Below are 22,245 nucleotides of genomic sequence, written 5' to 3'. Positions count from 1 at the left end.
CGGAAACTAATCGCACACTTAAAATTAAAACCAAACTAACAGCTACAAACCATTCATGGTGAGGGTTTCAATTACACTACTTTTCCAGATAATGTTTGGAACAAATTATGCAGTCAGACATGATAATAGAACTAGAAACGGTTTATTATATAGAAGAAGAAGAAGAAAAGAAAAGAAGAAGAAGGAAAAGCAAAATAAATAATGATTTGAGAAAAGAAAAAAACCAATCTAAACCGGGCTATCAGAGCTTCTAATCATTTCAGGCGAGGAGGCTCTGTTACCAGAACCAGGACCAGAACCTGTAGGTCGAATCTCCTCCATCATGTTAACCACTTCCTCCATTGAAGGCCTAGTATCTGGATGCTTTGACACACAAGCCATTGCTATCTGCAACATCTGCACCATCTCTTCCTCCACGTTGTGTTGCTGTTTGATGAGCTCTACGTCAAACACTTCTCCAGTCCACTCCTCTCTCACCACTGACTGCACCCACTTGGGCAGATCCACCACTTCCTCATGCCCTGTCGTCTTCCCTGCTGCTTTCCCTGTCAGCATTTCTAGCAACAGTACACCAAAGCTGTATACGTCGGATTTCTGGGTGTGTTTACGGGTTTCTATGGCCTCCGGTGCTCTGTAACCTAAGCTTCTCGATGGGATCAAAGTGTGGTGGCTCATCAGTGGTGCTATACCAAAATCAGATACACAGACATGGAGGTCTTGGGTTAAGAGGACGTTTGGTGATTTGATGTTTCCATGGAGGAGTTTAGCACCAGCTGCAGAATGGATGTGAGAAATTCCTCTTGCAGCTCCCAGACAGATCCTTAACCTTGTTTCCCAGTCCAGCGCCGCTCGTCCTCCCTCGTTGCTTCCTGCAAAGCATTCAACTAAAATGTTACTTCAAAGCCACTTTCTTTATAATCTTTTGAATAACATGTGAAACTTCATATTACCATGAAGCAGCATGGAGAAGTTGCCCCCTTGGTAGTAATCATACACGAGTAATTTCTCGTCTTTTGAGAAGTAATAAGCACGGAGAGGAGCTACATTCTCGTGTGGACTGATCCTTCCCACGGCTTCCATCTGCTGCTCAAACTCCCGTTTCCCAGCTGCTACTTCTTTCAGCCTCTTCACCACCACCGTGGTTCCTTCCTCTAAGATGGCCTTATACGTTGTCCCATAGCTTCCTTTCCCTAAAACTTCAGCTGAGGCTCTTAGCAAGTCCTCAAGATCAAAGTTATATGAACTTCCTTCAAAGAAGACCAGCTTGTTCTTCTCCGCCTCTTGCACACCACTCCCAAACTCCTCTGCCTTGTTGTCACTCCTCCCGGGTTTAGCTTTTGGCACTGCAGTGCTGTCTTGCCCGCCATCTCTTTTCTTGGAACAGCACAGGGTTATGATGGCAAGAAGGATAAACAACAAAATTGAACCTCCAACTGCAATGCCCACAATAGCTCCAGTGGAAAGAACTTTTTTGTTTGTATCGTTTGGAACAGGGCCGATTGTTGTTGGAGTCGGGGAAGGAGAAGGTGCAGTGGTGTTCTCTGGGCATGGAGTAAGAGGAGCACCACATAAAAGACTATTTCCTTGAAACGATGACGCTGGGAAGGACTTGACAGAAGATGGAACTGACCCGTTAAGTTTATTGAAGCTCAAGTTCAAGTATTTCAGGCGAGGAGGTAGGTTGGGAATTGGCCCACTAAGAGAATTGTTTTGAAGGCTGAGATCAGTGAGGTGGGTAAGGTTTTGTAAACTGGCCGGAATGTTTCCCGTTAGCGAGTTGGCAGAGAGATCAAGATTAACAAGGCGATGGGAAAGAGTGGGTGGGATAGGACCAGAGAAGTTGTTGTCATGAAAGTAGAGTGATCGGATAAATGGAAGAGAAAGAATGACAGATGGAATGTTCCCTTGAAGATAGTTGGATCTAAGGCTAATGATCCTGAGGGCATCAAGCTTCTCAAACGTTTTCTCTGGTAAAGGTCCATAAAGTCCAGATCCAGGCAAACGGAGTGCGGTTACACGGGCGTTGTTCTTGGAGCAGGTGATGCCGGTCCAAGAATCGCAGATTGGGATTGAGGAGTTCCAGTTGAGTTTGCGACTGTGAGGAACAAGAGTCGCAAACTCAAGAAGTGCTTGCTTGTCTGACTCAATGTCTGCAGACAAACAACGGGAAACAAAAGGAGAGACCAAAAGGAAAAGGAAGGCCGCAACAATCTTCATCATCAATCAGTCCTTTTTGTTATAATACTCTCAGGCTCATTCACATCAAAGCTTTCTTATTCAACAACTGCAAGAGAACACAAAACACATCATGTTAGGGTTTCAGAGCCACAGCATAAAAGTTAACTAGTAAATAGGACTAAGTAGGCAAGAGGGAGACCGACACATCACAGATTCACAGGTATCAGGATAATGGGAAGCTTCCTTAATAATAATGACAAATAAGGAACTTCTCCATAAGTGAAAAAAAGGAACTTCTCCATAAGTGAAAAGGCAAAAATCTATTGGACGACTTGTGTCTCAAGAACCATAATGGGAATGACGATAAATCCAATGCAGCACTTACTCAATTATCAATCAAAATCAGAAATTTTCGCAAGGTTTTTTATGCACAATGTGAAGAATTCTCATGGTTATATGATGAAATCTCTAAAAAAACCCCAAATTACGAAAGTTACTGAATTTAGAATCGATTAGTAAGAGAAATGTATGTAAGCCCAGATCTGTAAAATCTACAACATTAGAAAACTAGGGTTTTTTTCAGCTAAACCAAAACAGAGAAACTAAAATTGAAAACGAAGAAAACTTAAGCTAAACAAGAAGTAAACAATAAGATCGAAAGAGTGAGAGAAAGAGAGACCTTTGAGGTGGGTTCAGACGAGAATCGTGAAGGGCATTGGAAGATGAAGAAGAGAGTGAGAGAGAGAGAGTGGAATAAATGCAAAGGAAATCACTTTTTTTTTTTAACAACGGCATTTCGTGAAGAAGAAGATTGAGCAAAAAGCTAGAAAAGCAGAAAAGAGTAAGGAATCTGGAATCGCCATTGATGCAGATTCAGTGACAAAGTGATAAAACAGTCAGAAGAGAGAGAGAGAGAGTGTGTATTGTAGAGATTTAGAGAGAGAGAGATGTAGCTAAAAAAAAAACGTTTAAGGGGTTTTTTGGGGAAGAAGAGCGATGGAAGCTTCGGCGTGACGCCAACGGAGAGAAACGTAAATCTCGATGTTTCGGTTTCAGATTCCAAATCTCTCTTCTTCTTCTTCTCTCTCTCTGTTGTTCCTCCGATTTGCTCTTTGGTTGGCTTAATGCCTCCTCCTCCTTTGGGCTTTGACTCTCTTCCGATTTTTTAGATTTTTTTTTTTTAATTTACTCAGCCAAATTTTGCTTTGTCCTTTTGTTAATTTCTCTTCTCTTGCTTTGTTTTATTCTTTCTCAACGAATTAGTATATGCTTTTTATTAAAGGCTATTTACTGAAACTAAACTTCCCTACTTTTAAATTTCTCTTAAAACCGACTAGAGAATTTCGTATTGAATGAGTCTGTCAGATAATTAAATGAATATATTGGGGCTTCTTAATGACAAGTTTTTAAAATTTTTTGCTAATGTGAGAGTATGCAACTTATATTATTAATTATTAATTCAAATGGATAATTCTGATTCTCTTTTATATAATGGCGACGATAAGAATATTTCTAGAAATATATAAAAAAGATGGGTAAGGGAAGCAACAAAAGTAGGGGAATATTTAACAGATTATTATGTTGCAAATTGAGCTTACTATTTTTAATTCGGGTATCTTTCTTAACAATTGACCCCCTGGATGGGGAGAAGTTTGGTATGTGACATAAATGAGGGTATTTTATAAGGGGTGTTAACATTATACTAAAATACAAGCAAAAATACAAAATTGAAATCTTCTTATTAAATACTGTAATCAAATATGCCATGAATTGAAATGAAAGTCAATTTCTGGAATTATTATTTTTTTCTTTTCATTTTTTCATTTTTATTTCAAAACACACTACTACTGGCTCTTTGTTGGTTGAACTTCGCTGTCACCCATTATTAACTCAGCTCTGTCATCGATTCACGTTAGGCGCGTGAAACCTCTCTCTCTCTTTCCTTTTTCCTCTTTCCTCTTTCAGACTTTCACATTCTAATTGTTTCGTCCAAGATCCTTGTTTACATGATAAATTATATTCCACCAAAGAGGCAACACTCTCGACATTACATACCACACATTATTACGTTACCATCTCTTCAAATATTATTATATAACTACTAAGTTACAAACCTCACTCAAGAAAACCAATAATCAAGAATCAGTAACCAAAGAACCAAGAACCACTAGACACTTATATCTCAATACTCCGTCTTTTTCCACCATTGACAAGCAAACAAACTGTGTAAGATAAATTAAAAAAAAAAAAAAGAGAGATGCGGTTTTAGAAAAGAAAAAAAAAAGTTGTTTACTTGTGCTCTGTGTGTGTGTTATAGTGGGGCAAAGGGCTCTGGAAGTAGCTCGAATCCTCCATTGTCAAACATGAGTCCGTGATCTGGCGACCGGTCATCAATGCTATGCAACCAGTTTGTGTTCTTTACGTCTTCTTTCAACAACAATGCATCATACCTTGAGCTCTCATACATGTCCATGTCACTCAATTTCCCCATCAGTCTTCTACCCTCATTTGCATCATTCCCGTTCTCTGTGCCGTTGCTGCTGATAGAATCCGAATGATTATTCCCTGAACGGATTGGCTGGATCTTGGACGAGGCTGGTCTGATGCTCTGAGGGAAGAGCGTTGTCGTTGACAGTGCGCAACCATTGGTCTTCCCGCTTCTTATGTCCTACACACCATCAAACATGTTGAGATATTTAAAGCATGGTACAAACCTACTTGCGCCTACTGAGAAGAGATAGATACGTACCATGTGCCTAATGGCCATATCCAATGAACTTTTTGAGAATGACCTGCCAAGTCCGTTGTTATTGTCTGTGACAGCAGTTGACGAGGTCTTCACAGTTCTCCGTGAAGTTATGTCAGAAACGTTTGAAATCCTTCGGGGCTCTGGTACATCTGTAAGATGCTGCCTATTACCACCAAAACGGCCATTTCCTTGGGTCTCTGCGAGTCTTCCTCTCGTCACAATAGGAGATGAATTCCTTCTTGTGATTGGACCTTTGGGTTCTGGACTTGCCTTTGCCGTGCTGCCACCAGTGACTGGCCTGGACCTGCCAGCTGATATTGGTCTGTCTGGGAGAGTTGTTCTGAGGTTAGGTGGGGTATCAAGAGTAAAGTCTGGTAGCACAATTGGCTGTTGCGGGGTAGTTCTAACTCTAGGTCCAGGAGAGCTTGGCCTAGACAATGAAGGTGCACTACGACCATTTGATGCAGCACGTCCACTTGAAATATTGGATCCTGACGTTGCAGACACAGAGGTGGATGGGCTGCGACGGGTAGGGGTAGAAGGACGAGAATTTGGTCTAGAAGCAATTATATTTGGGGAGTTTGCTGAGAGCTGTGGTCTAGAAGTTGGAGTTGATGGCCTTGAGCTCAGGGACGGTCTGGCCTTGTCCATGGATGAACTAGATGACCCAGGACGGATTCTCGAAGGAGTTGAGGCCCGTGAGGTCGAAGAAGCACGGGTGGGAGTGGAAGGTCTAGCTGAAGATGAAGAACGGGAACTCGGGGATGAAGGTCTGATGTAGGATGAGACTGAAGCAGAACTAGTGTTCAAGATGGAAGATGGTGAACGGCCTGAAGTAAATGAGCTGTATTGCGAGGTGGAAATGGATGGGCGAGTCACGGAGCTGCTTCTAGCAGGACGTGAGGAATGGTAACTGGTCTCTGACTGCGATACTGAAAGCTGAACAAGGAAAATAACAGCATTCGTTTATGAATTAGGAAGTTATGGAGACAAAACAAAGAAGGCAAAGTTTCAGAAGTTCTTGATTGTGTCATCAAGAACCAGAGCGGAGAAAAAGGAAAACACAATGAAGAAAGTTTGTACCCTTGAAGCCTTTGATGCAGAACTGGCTCTAGCCGAAGATGTAAGCTTTGGAGCTGCCAATGATGAATGAGAATCGTTTCCAAGAGGTGTTCCAGGAGGAGTAAGAAGCCTAGAGATAACATAAATGAGTCAAGGGATGAAAAAGGAGTCAGTTCCTATACATAATTTTAACCTTCCTAACACAAAATTGGACACTCCAAAGTGCAGGGTAACCAAAAGATCAGCTATTTCTAATAACAGAGTGGGCAACTGTTCGATTGGAACCACAAAGAGAGAGACTAGAGAGAGAGTGAGTCAAGAGACCAAAGAAAGAAGCAGCAGAAACATACCAATCATAATCATTTTTGCCACCTTCAGCTGAAGACAAGAGATCATCACCTTTGCCTCTAGGAGCTGGTTTGGATCCGACCGAGAGTCTCCCGAGTTTTGCAGAAACTGTAGACAATAAAAGTCGTGTGTATTAGTGTCATATATTTAAGAAACAGATCAAAAGTGATGAAGTAGTAGAACAAGAGATCCAGCAAAATTCTTCATTTGGTCCCGACAAAAGAAAAGTACTTTTATAGAGATGGCACTGTCTCTCAACAAATCACTATAACCGAGAGAAAAGCAAAGAGATCGAATCTAGAAGACGAAGACAGTTTGAAAAAACAAACAAAACAAAAAATTAGGGTAGTAGTAGCGACCACAGCATAAATTGAGTAAAAAGAGTGAACATCGTTTTCGTCTCTGAATCTGACAACTGTGTCTCGTAGCAACAAAATTCGAAGATCCCCAGATTTTATTTATATATATATATATATATATATATGTTTATAAATTTAGAAATTTTACTAAGCGAGCACAACGAACTCGATTCCCACCCTAAAAAAAAAAAAAAAAGAGAGGGTTAAAATTGGAACGAACCGTCGGGTAATTCGTCAGAGGAAGCCAATGGGAAAGAGCGACGGATCTTAGAGAAGAGATCCAGATTCTCATCGGATTCTCTCGCGAAACCGTTCTGAGATATGTTGTTGTGATTGCTGCCTCTACGAAACTGAGAGATCGCCGGAATATTCCTCCCACCGGCAAGAGATTCTCTTAGATTCCTATTCATTGTCGTCGGAGGGGAGAGAGAGAGAGAGGCAAGCAAAAGACGAAGGAAGCAGTCGAGGCTGTATGTGAAGGAGTTTGCTTACAAATTACGCCATTAGATTAGAGAAGAAAGGAAGAAAGAGAGAGAGAGGGAGAGATTCAGATCTACTAGTAAAAATTGTATAATTGTGTCACTTCCAAGTTGGTGAGGGATGTTGTAACCATCTAATGTTATCACGATGCATGTTCATCTTCTTCTTTTTCCCCCATCAATCATACTCCCTTTTTTATATTTCTTTTTATAAAATATTTATGAGGCGGAGATGTGAAGGTAGTTTCCTTATTTCTTGGTTATATAATAACTTGTTTTTTATGAATGTGTATGAGTTAGACCCCACGTGCTCTTCTCTTTCTATATTTGTAATTTTTTTATTAGAAGTTGATATTTTAACCAAAATCATTTTGTTATTACAGGTGACGTACTATTTCCGGAAACCTACCCAACAAAAACCCCCCAAATTTACCGTATTGTTGAGTGTTAGTAACCGTTAGCAGACAACCATAGTACTAGTAGATTGCTTACCTTATCACTTTGGCAAACCGTAACAACATACTTTTATCATTTATTTATCGGAATTATGGACAAAGACTGCTCGGGACTCGACCCCCATTTACTTCCCATGTTTTCCTTCCCATGTTTTCCTTGTTTTTTTATAGGCTGAAAACGATACCTCCTTTGTACTTTAATGGGCCTACTTCACACTCCTTCCGGCCCATTTTACTCCCCGCTATACATGACTTGTCTCTGTAATATAGATTACTAGATAGCGGTCCCTTCAACGGTTACGTTTTAACTACCCCCTCCTTCTAATTGGCTTTCTTTCCGATACCGACCTCGATTTCCGGTTATTCATTCGCCGGTTTTCTCTACCGAATATCGCAATCCTCCCAATCCCTTTGGACAGCGACGTCAAGAACGTTCCACCATTATTATTACCAGATTTCTCTATCATCTCGTGTTTCATCAAATTGTGTTCTTTCTCTAACTCACTAACTCTCACTCTCATCCTCGATATCTCCAGCTTCAGATCTCTGTTCTCTCTCCTCAGCGATGCATACGTGTCTCTTGGCGAAACCGCGCGGCTTTGTACCCTTGAAGACAGAACCCACGACGACCCTTCTTCTGATTCTCCCGACAGAGCTTTCTTTAGTCTCAGCTGTTCCGAGTAAAGCACTCGAACCACCATTTGTACAGGAAGCCGATCGTTTTGTGCCACGTGGTTGCTTGCTTCTTCTGAGAGTTTGTTGCAGTCAATGAATTTGCATAGCTTCTTGCTTTCTACTTCTGTCAATAACGGATGAGCCTAATTTCCATATTTTGATTATTATTAGTTTGAGATGTTTTCTATAACAGAGAAGTGGTTTTGTTTTTTTTTTTTGCTTACCTTGAGATACATATCGATAGCTCTGTAGATCCCGTCGTCTATGATACGTGCGTGTTCGGGTAATGTCTCTATAATGGCCGTGAACTTGTGTAGATTCAGATATGGATCAGGTGCGATCTCAGCCAAGTAAGCATCCATGAGCCGTCCCACTTTTAGCAACGAACTGTGCTGTCCCGTTGAATCAGAGTCGTAACCACATTCCTCATCTTCTTCCTCAATCCTCTCAAGAAAGTATGTGAGTATCCTATGGACAGTATCCACATCATAAAGTGAATCGTCGTTTTCTACAGATGGTATAAGAAGGTCATCGAGAGACGCGGTCTCTAGCTGATGCCCGATTCTATGTTCGAGCTCTAGCCTGCAAGAGATCTCTATATCTATTATAGTTCCGACCTTTAGCATTCCGAAGAGGAAACTGAGAGGAATAATTGAAAAAGAATAAGATCCTTTTTGTTCATTCGGCAAAAGTGTAACCACGGCTTCAACGATTTTTCTCTGCTCTTGGCAGTTTCGGTTGATGATACCTTTTATTGATGCTTTAGCGTAATGCACCAGAGAAGAGACGATACTCTCTGACCGCACGCCTAATCTCGCCATTGCTGATACTACTCGGGAGTAGTAATCAATCCCGAGAGCAGAGAGTTCTTCGGTCCACAGCTCGAGACAATCTCTTCCCTTGAGCTCCTCTGACAAACCTGATACTAACTGTTTTCTATAAGCGTTCATTGCGATGGCCTCCATGCACCGGTCAGGGATTTCAAACGTTTCAGCCATCTCTTGCATCTGACAAGAACAGAGTACTTGGACAGATTCGTGGAGACTACGGAAAAAGATTTGGTCGAGGTAATTCTCGGCTAGAAAGATCAGGTTCTCTTCTTTATAATCCTCAGTCATCTCGAGGTAACCAGCAGCGCAACGGAGAGCCACCACGTTGAAGGCAGTGATGTCGAAGGCAATACCGTAACAGAACTTCATGGCTAGTTCAAACGTCGAAGGTCCACCAGGGAAATCTCTGAGCTCAACGATGGAAGAAGAGTCTTTGAGATCTCTCACCATCTTCCTCATCTTTCCACTCCGAGCTACTAACGGAAACTGCAATAATATTTTATTGTTTTTGTTTCTGATGCCTTTTGTTAAAAAACTGTAAAGGAAAGTAATTTCGTCGAACAGCACTAACCTTGTGGAGTAGAAATGATTCCCCATCCACAACAACAGTGATGTCACCCGCAACATCAGAGAATATGCTGCATTTGTCATAAAATCAATACGTTCATAACATCAGCAAGCAAGTGAATATACTTAAACTAAACAGAGATTACAAAACTGGAAAGGGAAGACAGACCGAGTGGAGAAGGTGGTAGGAACAGAGGAGCGACTGTTACAAGGAGTATAAGAAGGGCTGTCTGAAATAGTGCCCATCGTGAATCTCTTTATCTCACTCTCTGCTTCTGTTTTGTGTGAAGACAGAGACGCTGCAGCATTCTTGAGATGTTAAAGAAAGTTACGGAGGAATAAAGATTGTCGGGTGCTCAAGAGGAGAAGCTTTACTTAAAAAGCATAACGGGTATAGTGTTACAAAACTTTTCTAGATCGGGTTAATTCCCGGTTAAAACTATCATGGACGGACTCGGTCTAACTTTTTGGAATTATTGAATTATTTTTGTACTGAACCAAATTGAACCAAATTTATGCTACGTATTGGTCGGACTTTTTGGACTCAGTGCTCAGCCTGATCGGGCCGTCCCGTTTCACATGCTAGTCCTTGTGCATCTTCAATTACGTATTCGAAATCCAAATTAACTCATTTAAGGGTAACATATGATTCAGAGCACGTGAGAAGGAAAAGCAAAGAGGGTGTGGGCACGGAACTCTATAAAGACTCCACTATTGTTGTATCAACGTAAACATGCCCTTTATTGCATTCCCATTATATCACACCGGTTTAGAAAAATAATACGCTATTAAACCATAAATAATGTAAAAACACTATAGTTCCCTGAAACAAAACTCGCAAGTTTTGGTGGAAGTTTGTCCAAACTTGGTCAAGCAAGACTTATACCTCATTTTTAGATACAGAGGAATTGAGAGAATTGGAGTCGCGGTCTTATCAAGACCGACCAGAGTGGAGAAAACAAATAGCAAAGGACAGAGCTAAATGATATACTTTTTGGAAAAGATATCTCAGGTTCTCAATTAGTTAATGCATCACTGTGTATTCTTTTGGTATGTTCTTATTGTACATCTCATGCTTTTCATGTATATACATGTTTACTAGCCAAAGTTGAAGTGTAATTTTATGTACCACAAAATTTAAAATACTATACAAAAGAGTACAGTAACTCGTTGATCAAGTTGTCTACTTGACATGGATTGGTGGCGCATTATAGCTTCTATTTAATCTTTGTTGTTTTCATATTATGAGCATTTGTTGATACGTCATAAGGATGTTGTCTATTTAGTTCAGCATAACGGACTTTTGACTCACAACAGTCACCAAAAATATGTTAAAACTCATAATAGCATCAACAAATTAAGATACGATAATTATCCACGCAACATGTTCGTTGAGCTAGAGTAACGAAGTGTTGATTACATCCATGTAATGATAATATTGTAATGAGATAAATTCGCTAACTGTTATGGTACAAACAAACAAATATCTTTCATATCAATTTTCTTTGGTTTATCAAATAACCGAAACTATATTTTGCAATCGCGAAAAAAATGCGATCTTTTATAACTAATCGTGTTGGTGATCGATCATTTGCAACTTGCAAGTGATTGAATATAATAGCATAGAATAGGTGTCTGAATCTGTCAAGCTATTAGAAGTTTTGCTTGACTTATTAGTTGTCGAGCTCGTACCAAAATCTAAAAGAAAACCAAATTGGTTGTAGAAAAAATAATGCAGAAACAAACGTGAACTCACGAATAAATTCACATGATAAACAATATAATATGTCCACTGCCATATGTATAAGAAGAAGACTCGGAACCTAACATTGTGGACGTTAATTTAATTTTATTACCTAAATATGACTATTTATGGGATATTTGCAAACTTGAGGGTCTTATTCACAAATTCCTTAATATATTTACTTTTTAAGAAAAAAAAAAAATTAAAATTAGAGAGGATATTCCTGTGAATTTTTTTTTGGGTTGCATGATTTATCCCAAAGTCTCCTCCAAACCGAGAAAGGATTTGGTCGTCGAAGTAGGGTTCTTCTTTTTTTTTTCAAATAATTTCTTCCTTTTTCATCAAATCTCCTCATAATCCTTATTCATCTCTTGTAATTTTTTTTGCTCATGTACGTCCGATCCAACATTTTTCGTGCTCCAATTTTGTCCTGTGCTGGTAAGTTCTGCGATCTCGTTGGCATTGATCTGGGGGTTCCTATTAGAATTATGGATATAATCGTGTAGATCGAACCGTAAATTTCTGAAATTTGGCTCGCGAATTGTAACTGGGTAATTTGAATTGCTAGAAATCAGAGTTTTTTTTTGAAAAAAAAAAAACGATTTTGTCCATTGAAAGGAGAATGGGGGAACGATATTATACCAAAAAAAGGAAGGATTCTGAACCAAATACGTGTGATGATGTTTTGCAAATAATGTTGCTTTGTAGTTCTGGGTTTCCTTAAGAGACTTTAGGTTTAGGTTTGGATGATGATATTATATCCTTTGTCTTAAAGCAAATTATCTAATGCGTTCATATTGTAGTTAGATGCGTAGGGAAGATAGTTAATTAGGTGCGTTGTGATCTATTAAAACGGGTAATGCTAACAAGGGTATTATTATGCTTATTGAAAGTTTTATTCTTTACAGTTTGCTAAGTTGAATATTTATTTCTTATGATTTATTCAACAGGGAACAGTTACATCCTATTGATGCAGTTTTGATTCCTACAGAGCCTTTGGAGTTTATTTGGTATTCCCTTTAATTTATCGAGCGTTTTCTCAAATCTCTTGTAAGGAGAAAACTTGCTTGAAGAAGATCTTTCAGCATCAAAAATGATGCATTCAGGCTGCAAACGACTACTTCTGCCGCTTCTATTTTTATTTTTCGTTGTATTCGTTGGGAACACCGGCGCAGATTCTCAATGGGAGATTTCAAATAAAGTTAGAGCTTCTCCCCATGAAAACATGGGACGGAATGTTATTGACGGAAGCGGTGTAGAGAAAACCTTACATGACATTGGAATGGGTGACAAGAGAGGCAGTCACAACAAAGTTTCTGTCTCCACTGTTGCCTTGTTCACCTTGGCAATGGCTGCTGCCACTGGGTTAGGTGCAGTGCCTTTCTTCTTTGTTGAACTTGATCCTCAATGGGCTGGAATTTGCAATGGCATGGCGGCTGGTGTGATGTTGGCAGCTAGCTTTGATCTTGTAAAGGAAGGGCAGGAGCATGGCTCTGGTAACTGGGTTGTTATTGGGATTCTAGCCGGTGCTTTGTTTATCTGGCTCTGCAAGAAGGTAAGCAATTGAGTGTTTGGCTGTCAGTCATCTAGTTACTATTCAGTATTTTGAATTCATAATCTCATGTGTTGACAGTTGACAGAAACCTACTTTTCTGTTGTATACTCTTATCAACTGCAGAGTTGTAGAATCTCATAATGTTTAGACTCACATGCCTAGAAAAACTTGTCTTTTCTCTTGCTTCCTCTTACATAAGCTGCCTGCCAAGTTGCATGAATTCTCAGAATTGAAAACTCACTCATTAAGACTCTGTATTTTGGACAGATTCTTGAACAATATGGTGAAGTTAGCATGCTGGATATTAAAGGTGCAGATGCAACTAAAGTTGTTCTCGTCATAGGAATTATGACACTTCATTCTTTCGGGGAAGGATCAGGGGTTGGTGTATCGTTCGCTGGTTCAAAGGGTTTTAGTCAAGGGCTTCTGGTCACTTTGGCCATAGCTGTTCATAACATTCCAGAAGGGTTAGCTGTTAGCATGGTGCTGGCATCAAGGGGTGTTTCTCCACAAAATGCCATGCTCTGGAGTATAATAACATCCTTACCTCAGGTAATCATATGATGTTCTGTGATTTGATGTCTTTATTTGCATAATATGTTACTGATTCATTTTTGTATTCTTTACCAGCCTATCGTAGCTGTGCCAGCTTTTTTATGCGCTGATGCGTTTAGCAAGTTTTTGCCTTTTTGCACTGGATTTGCTGCCGGATGCATGATATGGATGGTTATTGCTGAAGTGCTTCCTGATGCATTTAAGGTGAATTTCATGTCATGATTTATGAAATCAATGTTGATGTTCGTATTTGAGAGATATGCGGATTTCACTTAGTATACTGAATTAAATTCTATTCATTGTTACCACAACAGGAAGCGTCTCCGTCGCAAGTGGCATCTGCAGCCACAATATCAGTAGCATCAATGGAAGCTCTTAGCACTCTTTTCGAGAGTTTCACACATGATTACAAGTAAAAACCACGGACTTCTAGTAAAAGTTATATGCTGTTCCAATATATTGGTTCTTAAAATTCAACTTACGCTTCATTTTCTTCAATCTGCAGCTCAGAGGATGCTTCTGGCTTCTTCGTTTCACTCCTCTTTGGTCTGGGTCCATTGCTTGGGGGCGTATTTTTGGTTGCATCGGCAGTCACCTTCCGTCTCCAGCACGCCCTTCTCATGGGAGTAGCCTCAGGCATTGCTTTTGTCCTTGGTCTTTGGCGTCCGCTTCAACTATTGGTATCCGCAAAAATGGGATTCATTCCTCTGCTTAGTCTACTTGCGGTTGGAGCCGGACTGAGCCATTTTACTAGCTCGTCCATCCTGAATGTAACTTGTCGGAAAAAGTCTGGGGCAGGCAGTTTAATAAACCCTGTAACCAATTTTCCAACCAGTGTGATAACACTTCAATCATTATTAGCATGTGGAGCGGTTGGGTTCCATGCTCTAGCCGAGGGGCTTGCTCTTGGGGTAGCTGCTCCAAATGCTTATGGACTTGGCAGACACATGGTACTCCCGGTTTCCTTACATGGGCTTCCTAGAGGGACAGCGGTTGCAAGCTGTGTCTTTGGGGCTACTGACAGTTGGCACGCAGCTCTTGCAGCAGCTACTTTGATAGGATTTGTTGGACCCATATCAGCCATAGGATCCATATTAGCCGGGATAGATTACAGTGGACTGGACCACGTAATGGTGGTGGCATGCGGTGGATTACTGCCCAGCTTCTGGCAGGTGATTAAGAGAGCGGTGAGGTTAGAGAGAAGGAAAGGCAGTGTGGGGATGGTGCTGGGACTAGCGTGTGCTGTTGTGTGTCTGACTTTCACGAGACTCGTGTGCTTGCACACGCCCTACTGCAATTCTGCACCTGAGGCTGTTAGATGATGATTCCTTGTGAACACACACACTCTCTCTTTCATTCCATGTTGTAAGATATATACTTCATATTCTGGTTTAACTTGTGTCTATAGAAACTTGTTGGATGGTAGGTTGAATGGAAAAGAGAGTGTCTTGTACTGTTAACCTAAATATATGTTTGGATTGAGATCAAGTAGATGGGGGCTTTCTTCAGCTCTAATCTACTGGAATGTAACAACACTTTTGACAATAGATTGCTTATTTTATTTTTCTTATGAAGGGTGCGATTTACCAAGAATGGCCAAAACAACACGAAACTTATTGGTCAAGTTTTGCAAGTGGTTCTCGTTTTCTTGACAATCATCATCATCATCTGTCCAATTACACACAATAAACCCATTTTGTATTAGTTGACGCCGTCATAATGAAAGACGCATCATTAGTTACGTAGTCCATTAAAACTGATCAAGTCTTGTGTTTACTTTGACCGCAACTTTTGTCTACCAACAACAACAAGCGTCACCACGTCATTTGCTTCTACCAGTTTTCTTAGAATAGTAAGCAGAAATTTTTCTCTGACATAAAATAAGTTAATGTCCGAGAAACAAATCATTCAATTCTTATTTGTATAACCCTTTTATTGAGTTTATATTCATGGTAGATAATGAAAAAGCAAACTTGGCCTAACAATGACATCCAAATCATTAGGATGGACCTAATAAGAAGGGATTCTCATCTTATTTATTCCAACACAAACCAGAACTAAAGTCGTATTGCGGAAAATGGTTTCAAACTCAGAAATACCTATGAACGGACGGAAACACACAGAGGAACTAAAACCTCAAAAAGACTAAGATGAGATTCAATCATCCTTCTCTTTCTCTGAAATCTCTGACATCTCTATCTTCTCCTCCACAGACTGTGATCCAGTCATCCTCGCCAATATAACAAACGACATTCCACCAGCAACATTGTTCGCACACCTTAAAACCACTACACCGGTCTTAAACACCAATGGCGGCAACACCTTGGCCAGCAAGAACTCAATCCCATTCAACGTCTGGTACCTCACATTGGCGCTCACTCCCATATGCGTTGCCCAAGTTAAAGAATTCAACACAGTAGGCGGCGGTTTGTTCGGCGTTTCGAAGCCCGGGTCCATCTTCTTCCTCAGCATGATCAAACCATTAGAGATAGCGGTTCCAACAAGACCTGCAGCTAACCCCACAGTCGCAAAAACCATTCCTTTGTACACAAGAGTCCCACAACGGTTCATAAGGGTGAAACTACCCTGTTCAAACATATGGCTAGATGGACAGTTTCTAAAGATTCCAGGCAAGGTCTGTGAGGAGCCAAGAGTAGCTGCAGTGGGAGCTAACAGATACATGAGTACGAAATTGAGAATCGAACCTACAACGAGAGTGGAGAAGACGAAATCGAGCTCGTTCAATCCGAAGTTAGGGCGTGACGCCATATCACCGAGAACACAAGCGCTAAGTCCTACAATCTCCTCCATTAGTACCTTAAACGGGAACTGAGGATCAGCTGCAACTCGTGATCTCCATCCTTGTAAGAACATCCCAATTGGTCCCCATGGAGACGATTCTTCTCCAGCTTCACCGCCTGAACCTCCGTAACCACCATCTCCTCCTCCTTCGCCGCCGCTTCCACCGCCGTGATTACCGATGCTTCCGCCACCATCACCGCCTCCGGCGCATGGAACCGCGAGTTTTGGAGAAGAGAAATTAGTGTGGAGTGAACAAACCGATCCTTGTCTTGGAAACGAGACTCTAGTCGTCAGATCGCGTGAGAGGTTGATCACTCTCGGCAATCGAACACTGCTCTGATCCGATTTAGCCGATATTTGAAGCTTCGCTGCCATAGCCGCCATCTTTATCGAGAATGGCCGTTAATGGACGAAAAGATCTGTGATCCTCTCCGAGAAATCGAAAATGGCTTCGTCAAGAATCTGTAGGACGGAGGAGGAAGAAGAAAGAGAGCTCAAGTGTTTGTGTGTAACCTCATCATCTACGCTTTAAAACCCTAGTTTTTTTATTTTACAAACAATCAAAATCAATCGGCCCATTTCACACGTGCGAAACTAAAGCTGTTTCCGAGCCCCCACGTGCCCGCATCACTCAACTACTTCACCAACTTAAACTAAACATATTTAGCTGACCACCACCATTGTTGATTTTTTTCTTTTTCTTTTATACTCACACTAATCTTTTGAAAAATATTAGCATTGAACTTTCAATGTTCTTTTTATTAGATGAATGATTCAACTTTTTTTCGCCAATATTAATAGCACAACATGAATAAATCCAAAGAATGTATCTTAATGGTTTACGATGCGTCAACCATCATATACTACCGCTATTTTTCACTTTCTTTCTTTCGTCTTTAACGTTTTCCTCTACCGACATACAAACAAACAAACTTTTGTCTCGGTATCTAATGCTCTGTTTAGCGTCCTGTTTTTAGGGGATCTCATTGCATTAGAATTCAAAGGGGAGACACTACCGCTTGGCCCCCATACTGTTGGACTTCAGCAAAGTGAGCTCTCGCTGCTTCTTGGTGTAATGACTCCTCACTCATCCTGCGAAAAGAGTACCAAGCATTTTCATGTGGGACATGAACATCAAGTGTGAACCACACCACACCAGTAGATATTTCCACTTTTGAAGCTAAAAAAAACAATCTATAAGCAGTCTCCGATATACCTCTCTCAGTTCAATCCTTCTGATAAAATGTTGACTCATGAGACCATCTTAATTACTTCTTCTTCCACTGCTTTTTAAGTTTCTTCTTTGCTTTAATTCCTATGTTCGGCTACTAGCTGTTCTTTGGTTTGTCAAAAATGAAGTAAATAACTTGTTTTTGAAATTTATTTCTCGGTTATGTTGATACAGAAAACAACAAACTTGACCCTACCAATCGCATACAAGTATTAGACACACCAGAACAAATGTATTTTGCTTTTGTAAGAACGTACGTGTAAAAAGGTTTCAACTCAAGAAGATGATGCCACTTGTGCCTTCTACCTATCAACAACAGTAACAACATAGCAACAAACAAAAAAGCTCTATAAGAGATTTCAATCATCCTTCTCCTTCTCTGACATCTCTGTCTTCTCCTCCTCCAACACCGACTGTGATCCAGTCATCCTCGCCAATAAAACCTTTTCTTTCTTTTCTTACAAAACAAACAATTAAAAAATCAGTCGGGCACAATTTTCACAGTGAAACCTAAACCTGTCTCTGAGTACCACGTGTCATGTAGTCAACTACTTCACCAACCCCAATGGCCCGATTCAGAAATCAGTACACAACATGGTTAATGTCTTTTTGCAGAAAAAAATAGTTTTATGTAATGATCTCTGTTGTTTGGTCTTGTACTCTCTCTCTCCTCTGTACTCAACTTGCTAACCAAAAGACAACTTAATGCTACCTAAAATCAGAAGATTACATTTTGATTCTCCTCCTGAATTGGTAGGCTTCTATCCCCAAATAATATATTACTAGATCAACATTCCAGAATCAAGAATACAATTACTTCAACACATGAATAAATCCACATTATCTATCTTAATGGTTACAATGCATCAATCTCTGGTTAAGTAGGAAAACATGGGACTTCTCTTGGTGCAATATGCTTTTTAGCATCAGTGCAGATCAAGATGGTAAGCAGGAGAACCAAGAGCAGACGCAACCAACAGCATTAGGCTAGTTATACACATATACACAATACCTTTTTATCAGTATCTCTCAATGGCTAAGTCTTAGCGCCCTGTTTTTGGGCGTTTCATTGCATTTGAATTGAAAGGAGAGATGCTACCGCTTGGCCCTGGGCTGTTTTCTCTCAAGTTTGAATTCAGCAACGCGAGCTCTCGCAACTGCTGCCTCTTGATGTAATCCTGTGACTCATCCTGTAAAAAGAATTCAAAGCATGTTACGTGGTCACGTCATAAGGTGGAAAGGTCTGTTACCACCTCCCTAGTTACTACATTCTACCCAAAAACTGAGACTTCTATATTTGGGAACTTAAAACCTTGCCTAACTAATACTTAAAACAGGCATTTACCACAGAAAATAAACAAAAAAACCATTGATGAACTTGTTGCCAAACTTCAAAGCAATGTGGCCTTTCATAAATAAAATGACAAAGTATGTTAAAAAGACGCACCACAGGTTTGACCAACTCCTCGATAATTTCTTGGGCCTGCCGCAGCTTTAATTCCACAATATCAATAGGAAGATCAGCCTCAATGAGAATATGCAGCTGCTCATTGAGATGCTCATAGCCAAGCTTCCCTTTCAGTTTCTCTTCCTAGCAACAAACATATAAAAGCAAAATATGAACAAAATCTTTGATAAAGATGGTTGGGAAGCAGAACAAATGGTAGGCATCCCTTACTTTGTCAGGATCCTTAATTGATCCTTTCCCTCTAATAAACACACGGCAACCAGTAGTTGCTTCCACTCGCTTCAATGAGTTCCCTCTAGGACCAAGAAGCCTTCCTACAAAATTGAACTAACAACCAAAAGCAAAACAATGCTTATGTCACCTTACTTCCATTGTCTCAAAAAGAAAAAAAAAAATCGGCAAAACTTACATTCGGATAGGTATCAACTGGAAGATCTAAACGCAAGATACGCTTCACTGTGTATGAACTTGGGCTAGCAGGCGCACCTTGCCACTCCATTGCCATTCCATGAGGACCACCTATTCTCTACAAGAAATATAAATCTTAGATTTTTAGAATAGTTCCTGGAACTGAAACTTGGTTTACCAACCCAGTATAGTTTAAGGGTTCACAGGGTCTCTACAAGAAGAAAAAAAGGTTCTACTTGGAGCTCCCGAGGATTTTTTTCTATAGCTAGACAGTAAAGACTACACCATTATTTTTCAGGCATACAAAGACCCAAACTTTTAACTCTTGAACGTGTAATGACTAAAGGCTACAGATGGCACCACATATTCAAACAAGGAGATGGAGTACTAAACTCATACCTTATATTCCTTGCAGTAGGAATATTAGGCTTCTCCAACAAAAGAATACATGAGCCATCCCTACATATTTCATGTGCAAGTGGGTTTCAACCCCACAACCCTCAGTTAAGAAACTTTCTATGTTCTATTAAGATGATAGAGGATGAAAAGGACGCTTCTTAAACAAACAGATAAAGAGAACCTCTGACAAAACACAGTTTGTAAGAAATATGGCTACCTCTGGTGGAAGACCATTCCAACCACTTAATCCAGCACCGGGAACATTAGACATAAGACTTGGTGAAGCCATTGGACTAGGACTTCGGTGCCTCAACCTATCAAAATCGGTAAACCCTTGGTTGGGCATCACTCCGGAGACCCGGAAAATTTCTGCATAACCAAAAGAGAAAGAAAATAAGAGAATGCCATGATACCAATCAATAACGAGTAAGAAAGACAGAACAACATGTAACTTCAGGATTTACAAAATTAAACAGAGATCATATCACCCACTTGGACTGTAAATATGTAGCAGTCAGCTTGATCATCTTTTAATTTTACTTTACATTTGAATATAGTTAACAGAGTTGGAAGCTTTACGACCAAAACAACATAAGCAATCAAACCAAAGCCACATAAAACACCAATAATGCCTATCTCCATTATCTGACCAGAGAAGACACCTTTTTTAACTGAGCTAATACAACTAAAAAGCATCAGGAGCATGAACTATCGAGAGCTGATAAAAAGTACTGTGATTTTTTAAAATATGAGCAAAGATCCAATTATGTGATTCAGACTGAGAGTATTAGGACAAGTCATCAAAGAGAGAAATGCTGCATAATCAAGATAAATATACAGGAAACATCAACTTCAATAGAAAAAACAAATTGTAGATCTAAGAAGGAAGAAATGAGAAGAGTGAGACCTTGATTTAAGAGTCGGCTACATATGGGTAACACTTGCATGAAAGGTCCAAGCTTTTGATGCTCTGCTAACAATTGAGATAAGTATTGACTACAGAAGACAAGCAGCAACAACAAAAAAAAAAAAGGAAAAAGAGATAAGAGATTTAACCAAAGAAGCAATAAGAGAGAGGGAGGAGAAGTCGAAAGAGAAACACCTGTCAACATCGGAGGTAGTTCTAATCTGGGGAGAAGCGGCTCTAGAAGGTGAGAAGTTGTAATTATACAGACCAGACATGCTTGGTGGCTTGTGTGTTTTGCGGCTATTAGAAATTAAAAAGACGAAGACGAAGAAGAAGAGAGAGAGAGAGATTTTGCGGGATAGAGTGAGGAGGAGGAGGGTGTTGTTGGTTGTTGTTGCCGAGGAAGAGAAGGAAGAAGTAAACAGAGTCGTCACAGGAGCATTCGATTAAAGGAGGGTTTAATTTGTGTGTGTGTGTGTGTGTAAATAAATAAAAGAACAAGAAAAAAGTTTGAAACACAAAAGAACAAAACAAAACAAAAGAGAAACTTACCGAAGACGAACGTCGGATTTTGTCAAACATCTTTTGTGAATACTTATCTTTAACCATCATTATCATTCAATCTTTATTTGGTTTGCTATCATTCATCTCTTATCAGTGCAAATACATTTAGTAGAATTTGCTCTAAATAACTCAAAAACACCCATAAAATTGTAAAGCCAACATCCGCATTCTTTTTTGCTCTTGTGAAAATAGTTAAAAGAAAAAATTATCCTTGAAGTTCTTGTTTACGAACAAAATAATTGCATAGGTTATGAGATTACTATATTTAACCATTTTCACCCGTTTTTAGTTACTTTGTTTCGAATCTAACTCTAGAGTCACGTTTTTTTACAACCAAAACCCTACTTTTCTTTTCGCGGCTTTTATGACCACAATTTCCGGTCTGTCCGCAGCGTTACTTTCTTCATGCAGAATATGACTTTAACGTTCTACAAAACGTGTCAAACAAATATTAATAAACAGATATTCGAATCTACAACGTATATGACAGATAAAACGACTTATAGATTCTCTATATATATTTTCTATTTTTTTTTCTGTATCTTGTGTTTTAAATACCAACTTGTACTTTGCGAGTTTGGTTTTACATGTCTTCATATGTTGCTTGATTTAGTCACATTTAAATCAATGGTTTTGAAGATCTTCTATATAAAACATTGCTTCCAAAGACTATACCTTAGTGCCTTCATCAACCACCTTGAGCTTGTTGGGGTTAAAGTGTTATTACCAGGGGAAGCTGTAGAAGTGTGAAACCCAAGCATGTACTTGTAGTCTTGTACGAAGTACCAACTTTGGAGTCATGCTACTACCAAGTACGGTACGGTGGGTTATCGAGTTGTTACCACTTACCACTGAGAGACAATCAAAAGAAGAAAAAAAAACGTTTTTATTGGGATGTATTGGGCTTCGA

General features: G+C 39.9%; 6 protein-coding genes across 9 annotated transcripts; 1 reads left to right on the top strand and 5 right to left on the bottom strand.

Annotated features, from left to right (window-relative positions):
- Positions 1 to 2: 2 nt before the first annotated feature.
- On the bottom strand, positions 3 to 3,538 carry LOC104764557 (putative inactive receptor kinase At3g08680). The gene is made up of 3 exons (XM_087500795.1): positions 2,858 to 3,538; positions 951 to 2,284; positions 3 to 869 (listed from the first exon to the last, which is right to left on the bottom strand). The coding sequence occupies exons 2-3, from the start codon at positions 2,218 to 2,220 to the stop codon at positions 229 to 231; spliced, it is 1,911 nt and encodes a 636-aa protein (XP_087356921.1). The 5' UTR covers positions 2,221 to 2,284; positions 2,858 to 3,538; the 3' UTR covers positions 3 to 228.
- A 704-nt stretch (positions 3,539 to 4,242) lies between these two features.
- Positions 4,243 to 7,681, bottom strand: LOC104764556 (uncharacterized). The gene is made up of 5 exons (XM_010488107.2): positions 6,917 to 7,681; positions 6,340 to 6,445; positions 6,011 to 6,119; positions 4,928 to 5,866; positions 4,243 to 4,846 (listed from the first exon to the last, which is right to left on the bottom strand). Exons 1-5 carry the CDS (start codon positions 7,104 to 7,106, stop codon positions 4,490 to 4,492), a joined length of 1,701 nt encoding a protein of 566 aa, XP_010486409.2. The 5' UTR covers positions 7,107 to 7,681; the 3' UTR covers positions 4,243 to 4,489.
- LOC104764555 (putative BTB/POZ domain-containing protein At3g08660) lies at positions 7,676 to 10,075 on the bottom strand. Its single transcript, XM_010488106.3, has 4 exons — positions 9,872 to 10,075; positions 9,707 to 9,773; positions 8,530 to 9,621; positions 7,676 to 8,448 (listed from the first exon to the last, which is right to left on the bottom strand). The coding sequence occupies exons 1-4, from the start codon at positions 9,946 to 9,948 to the stop codon at positions 7,939 to 7,941; spliced, it is 1,746 nt and encodes a 581-aa protein (XP_010486408.2). The 5' UTR covers positions 9,949 to 10,075; the 3' UTR covers positions 7,676 to 7,938.
- Positions 10,076 to 11,602: 1,527 nt separating this feature from the next.
- LOC104764553 (putative zinc transporter At3g08650) lies at positions 11,603 to 15,126 on the top strand. 3 transcript variants are annotated; one of them, XM_087500788.1, is made up of 6 exons: positions 11,603 to 11,743; positions 12,404 to 13,001; positions 13,269 to 13,553; positions 13,632 to 13,760; positions 13,871 to 13,968; positions 14,062 to 15,126. In XM_087500788.1, the coding sequence occupies exons 2-6, from the start codon at positions 12,540 to 12,542 to the stop codon at positions 14,876 to 14,878; spliced, it is 1,791 nt and encodes a 596-aa protein (XP_087356914.1). In that variant the 5' UTR covers positions 11,603 to 11,743; positions 12,404 to 12,539; the 3' UTR covers positions 14,879 to 15,126. The 3 variants fall into 3 exon arrangements, with proteins under 3 accessions (XP_087356914.1, XP_087356913.1, XP_087356915.1); XM_087500787.1 differs by having other exon boundaries at positions 11,631 to 11,884; positions 12,397 to 13,001; XM_087500789.1 differs by having other exon boundaries at positions 11,659 to 11,743; positions 11,890 to 13,001.
- A 348-nt stretch (positions 15,127 to 15,474) lies between these two features.
- LOC147920102 (protein RETICULATA-RELATED 3, chloroplastic) lies at positions 15,475 to 17,144 on the bottom strand. Its single transcript, XM_087500791.1, has one exon. It carries the CDS (start codon positions 16,740 to 16,742, stop codon positions 15,714 to 15,716), a length of 1,029 nt encoding a protein of 342 aa, XP_087356917.1. The 5' UTR covers positions 16,743 to 17,144; the 3' UTR covers positions 15,475 to 15,713.
- A 1,207-nt stretch (positions 17,145 to 18,351) lies between these two features.
- LOC104764551 (KH domain-containing protein At3g08620) lies at positions 18,352 to 21,596 on the bottom strand. 2 transcript variants are annotated; one of them, XM_010488100.3, is made up of 7 exons: positions 20,967 to 21,596; positions 20,772 to 20,860; positions 20,082 to 20,233; positions 19,467 to 19,583; positions 19,268 to 19,384; positions 19,037 to 19,180; positions 18,352 to 18,779 (listed from the first exon to the last, which is right to left on the bottom strand). In XM_010488100.3, exons 1-7 carry the CDS (start codon positions 21,044 to 21,046, stop codon positions 18,633 to 18,635), a joined length of 846 nt encoding a protein of 281 aa, XP_010486402.2. In that variant the 5' UTR covers positions 21,047 to 21,596; the 3' UTR covers positions 18,352 to 18,632. The 2 variants fall into 2 exon arrangements, with proteins under 2 accessions (XP_010486402.2, XP_087356920.1); XM_087500794.1 differs by lacking the exons at positions 20,772 to 20,860; positions 20,967 to 21,596 and adding an exon at positions 20,597 to 20,696.
- Between the last annotated feature and the right edge of the window lie 649 nt (positions 21,597 to 22,245).

This window comes from Camelina sativa, chromosome 19, assembly GCF_030686135.1.
Source record: "Camelina sativa cultivar CO46 ecotype springtype chromosome 19, ASM3068613v1".
Classification (NCBI taxonomy): Eukaryota; Viridiplantae; Streptophyta; class Magnoliopsida; order Brassicales; family Brassicaceae; genus Camelina; species Camelina sativa.
Note: the sequence above shows the minus strand (reverse complement) of the source record. Positions and strands in the feature narration are given on the sequence as shown.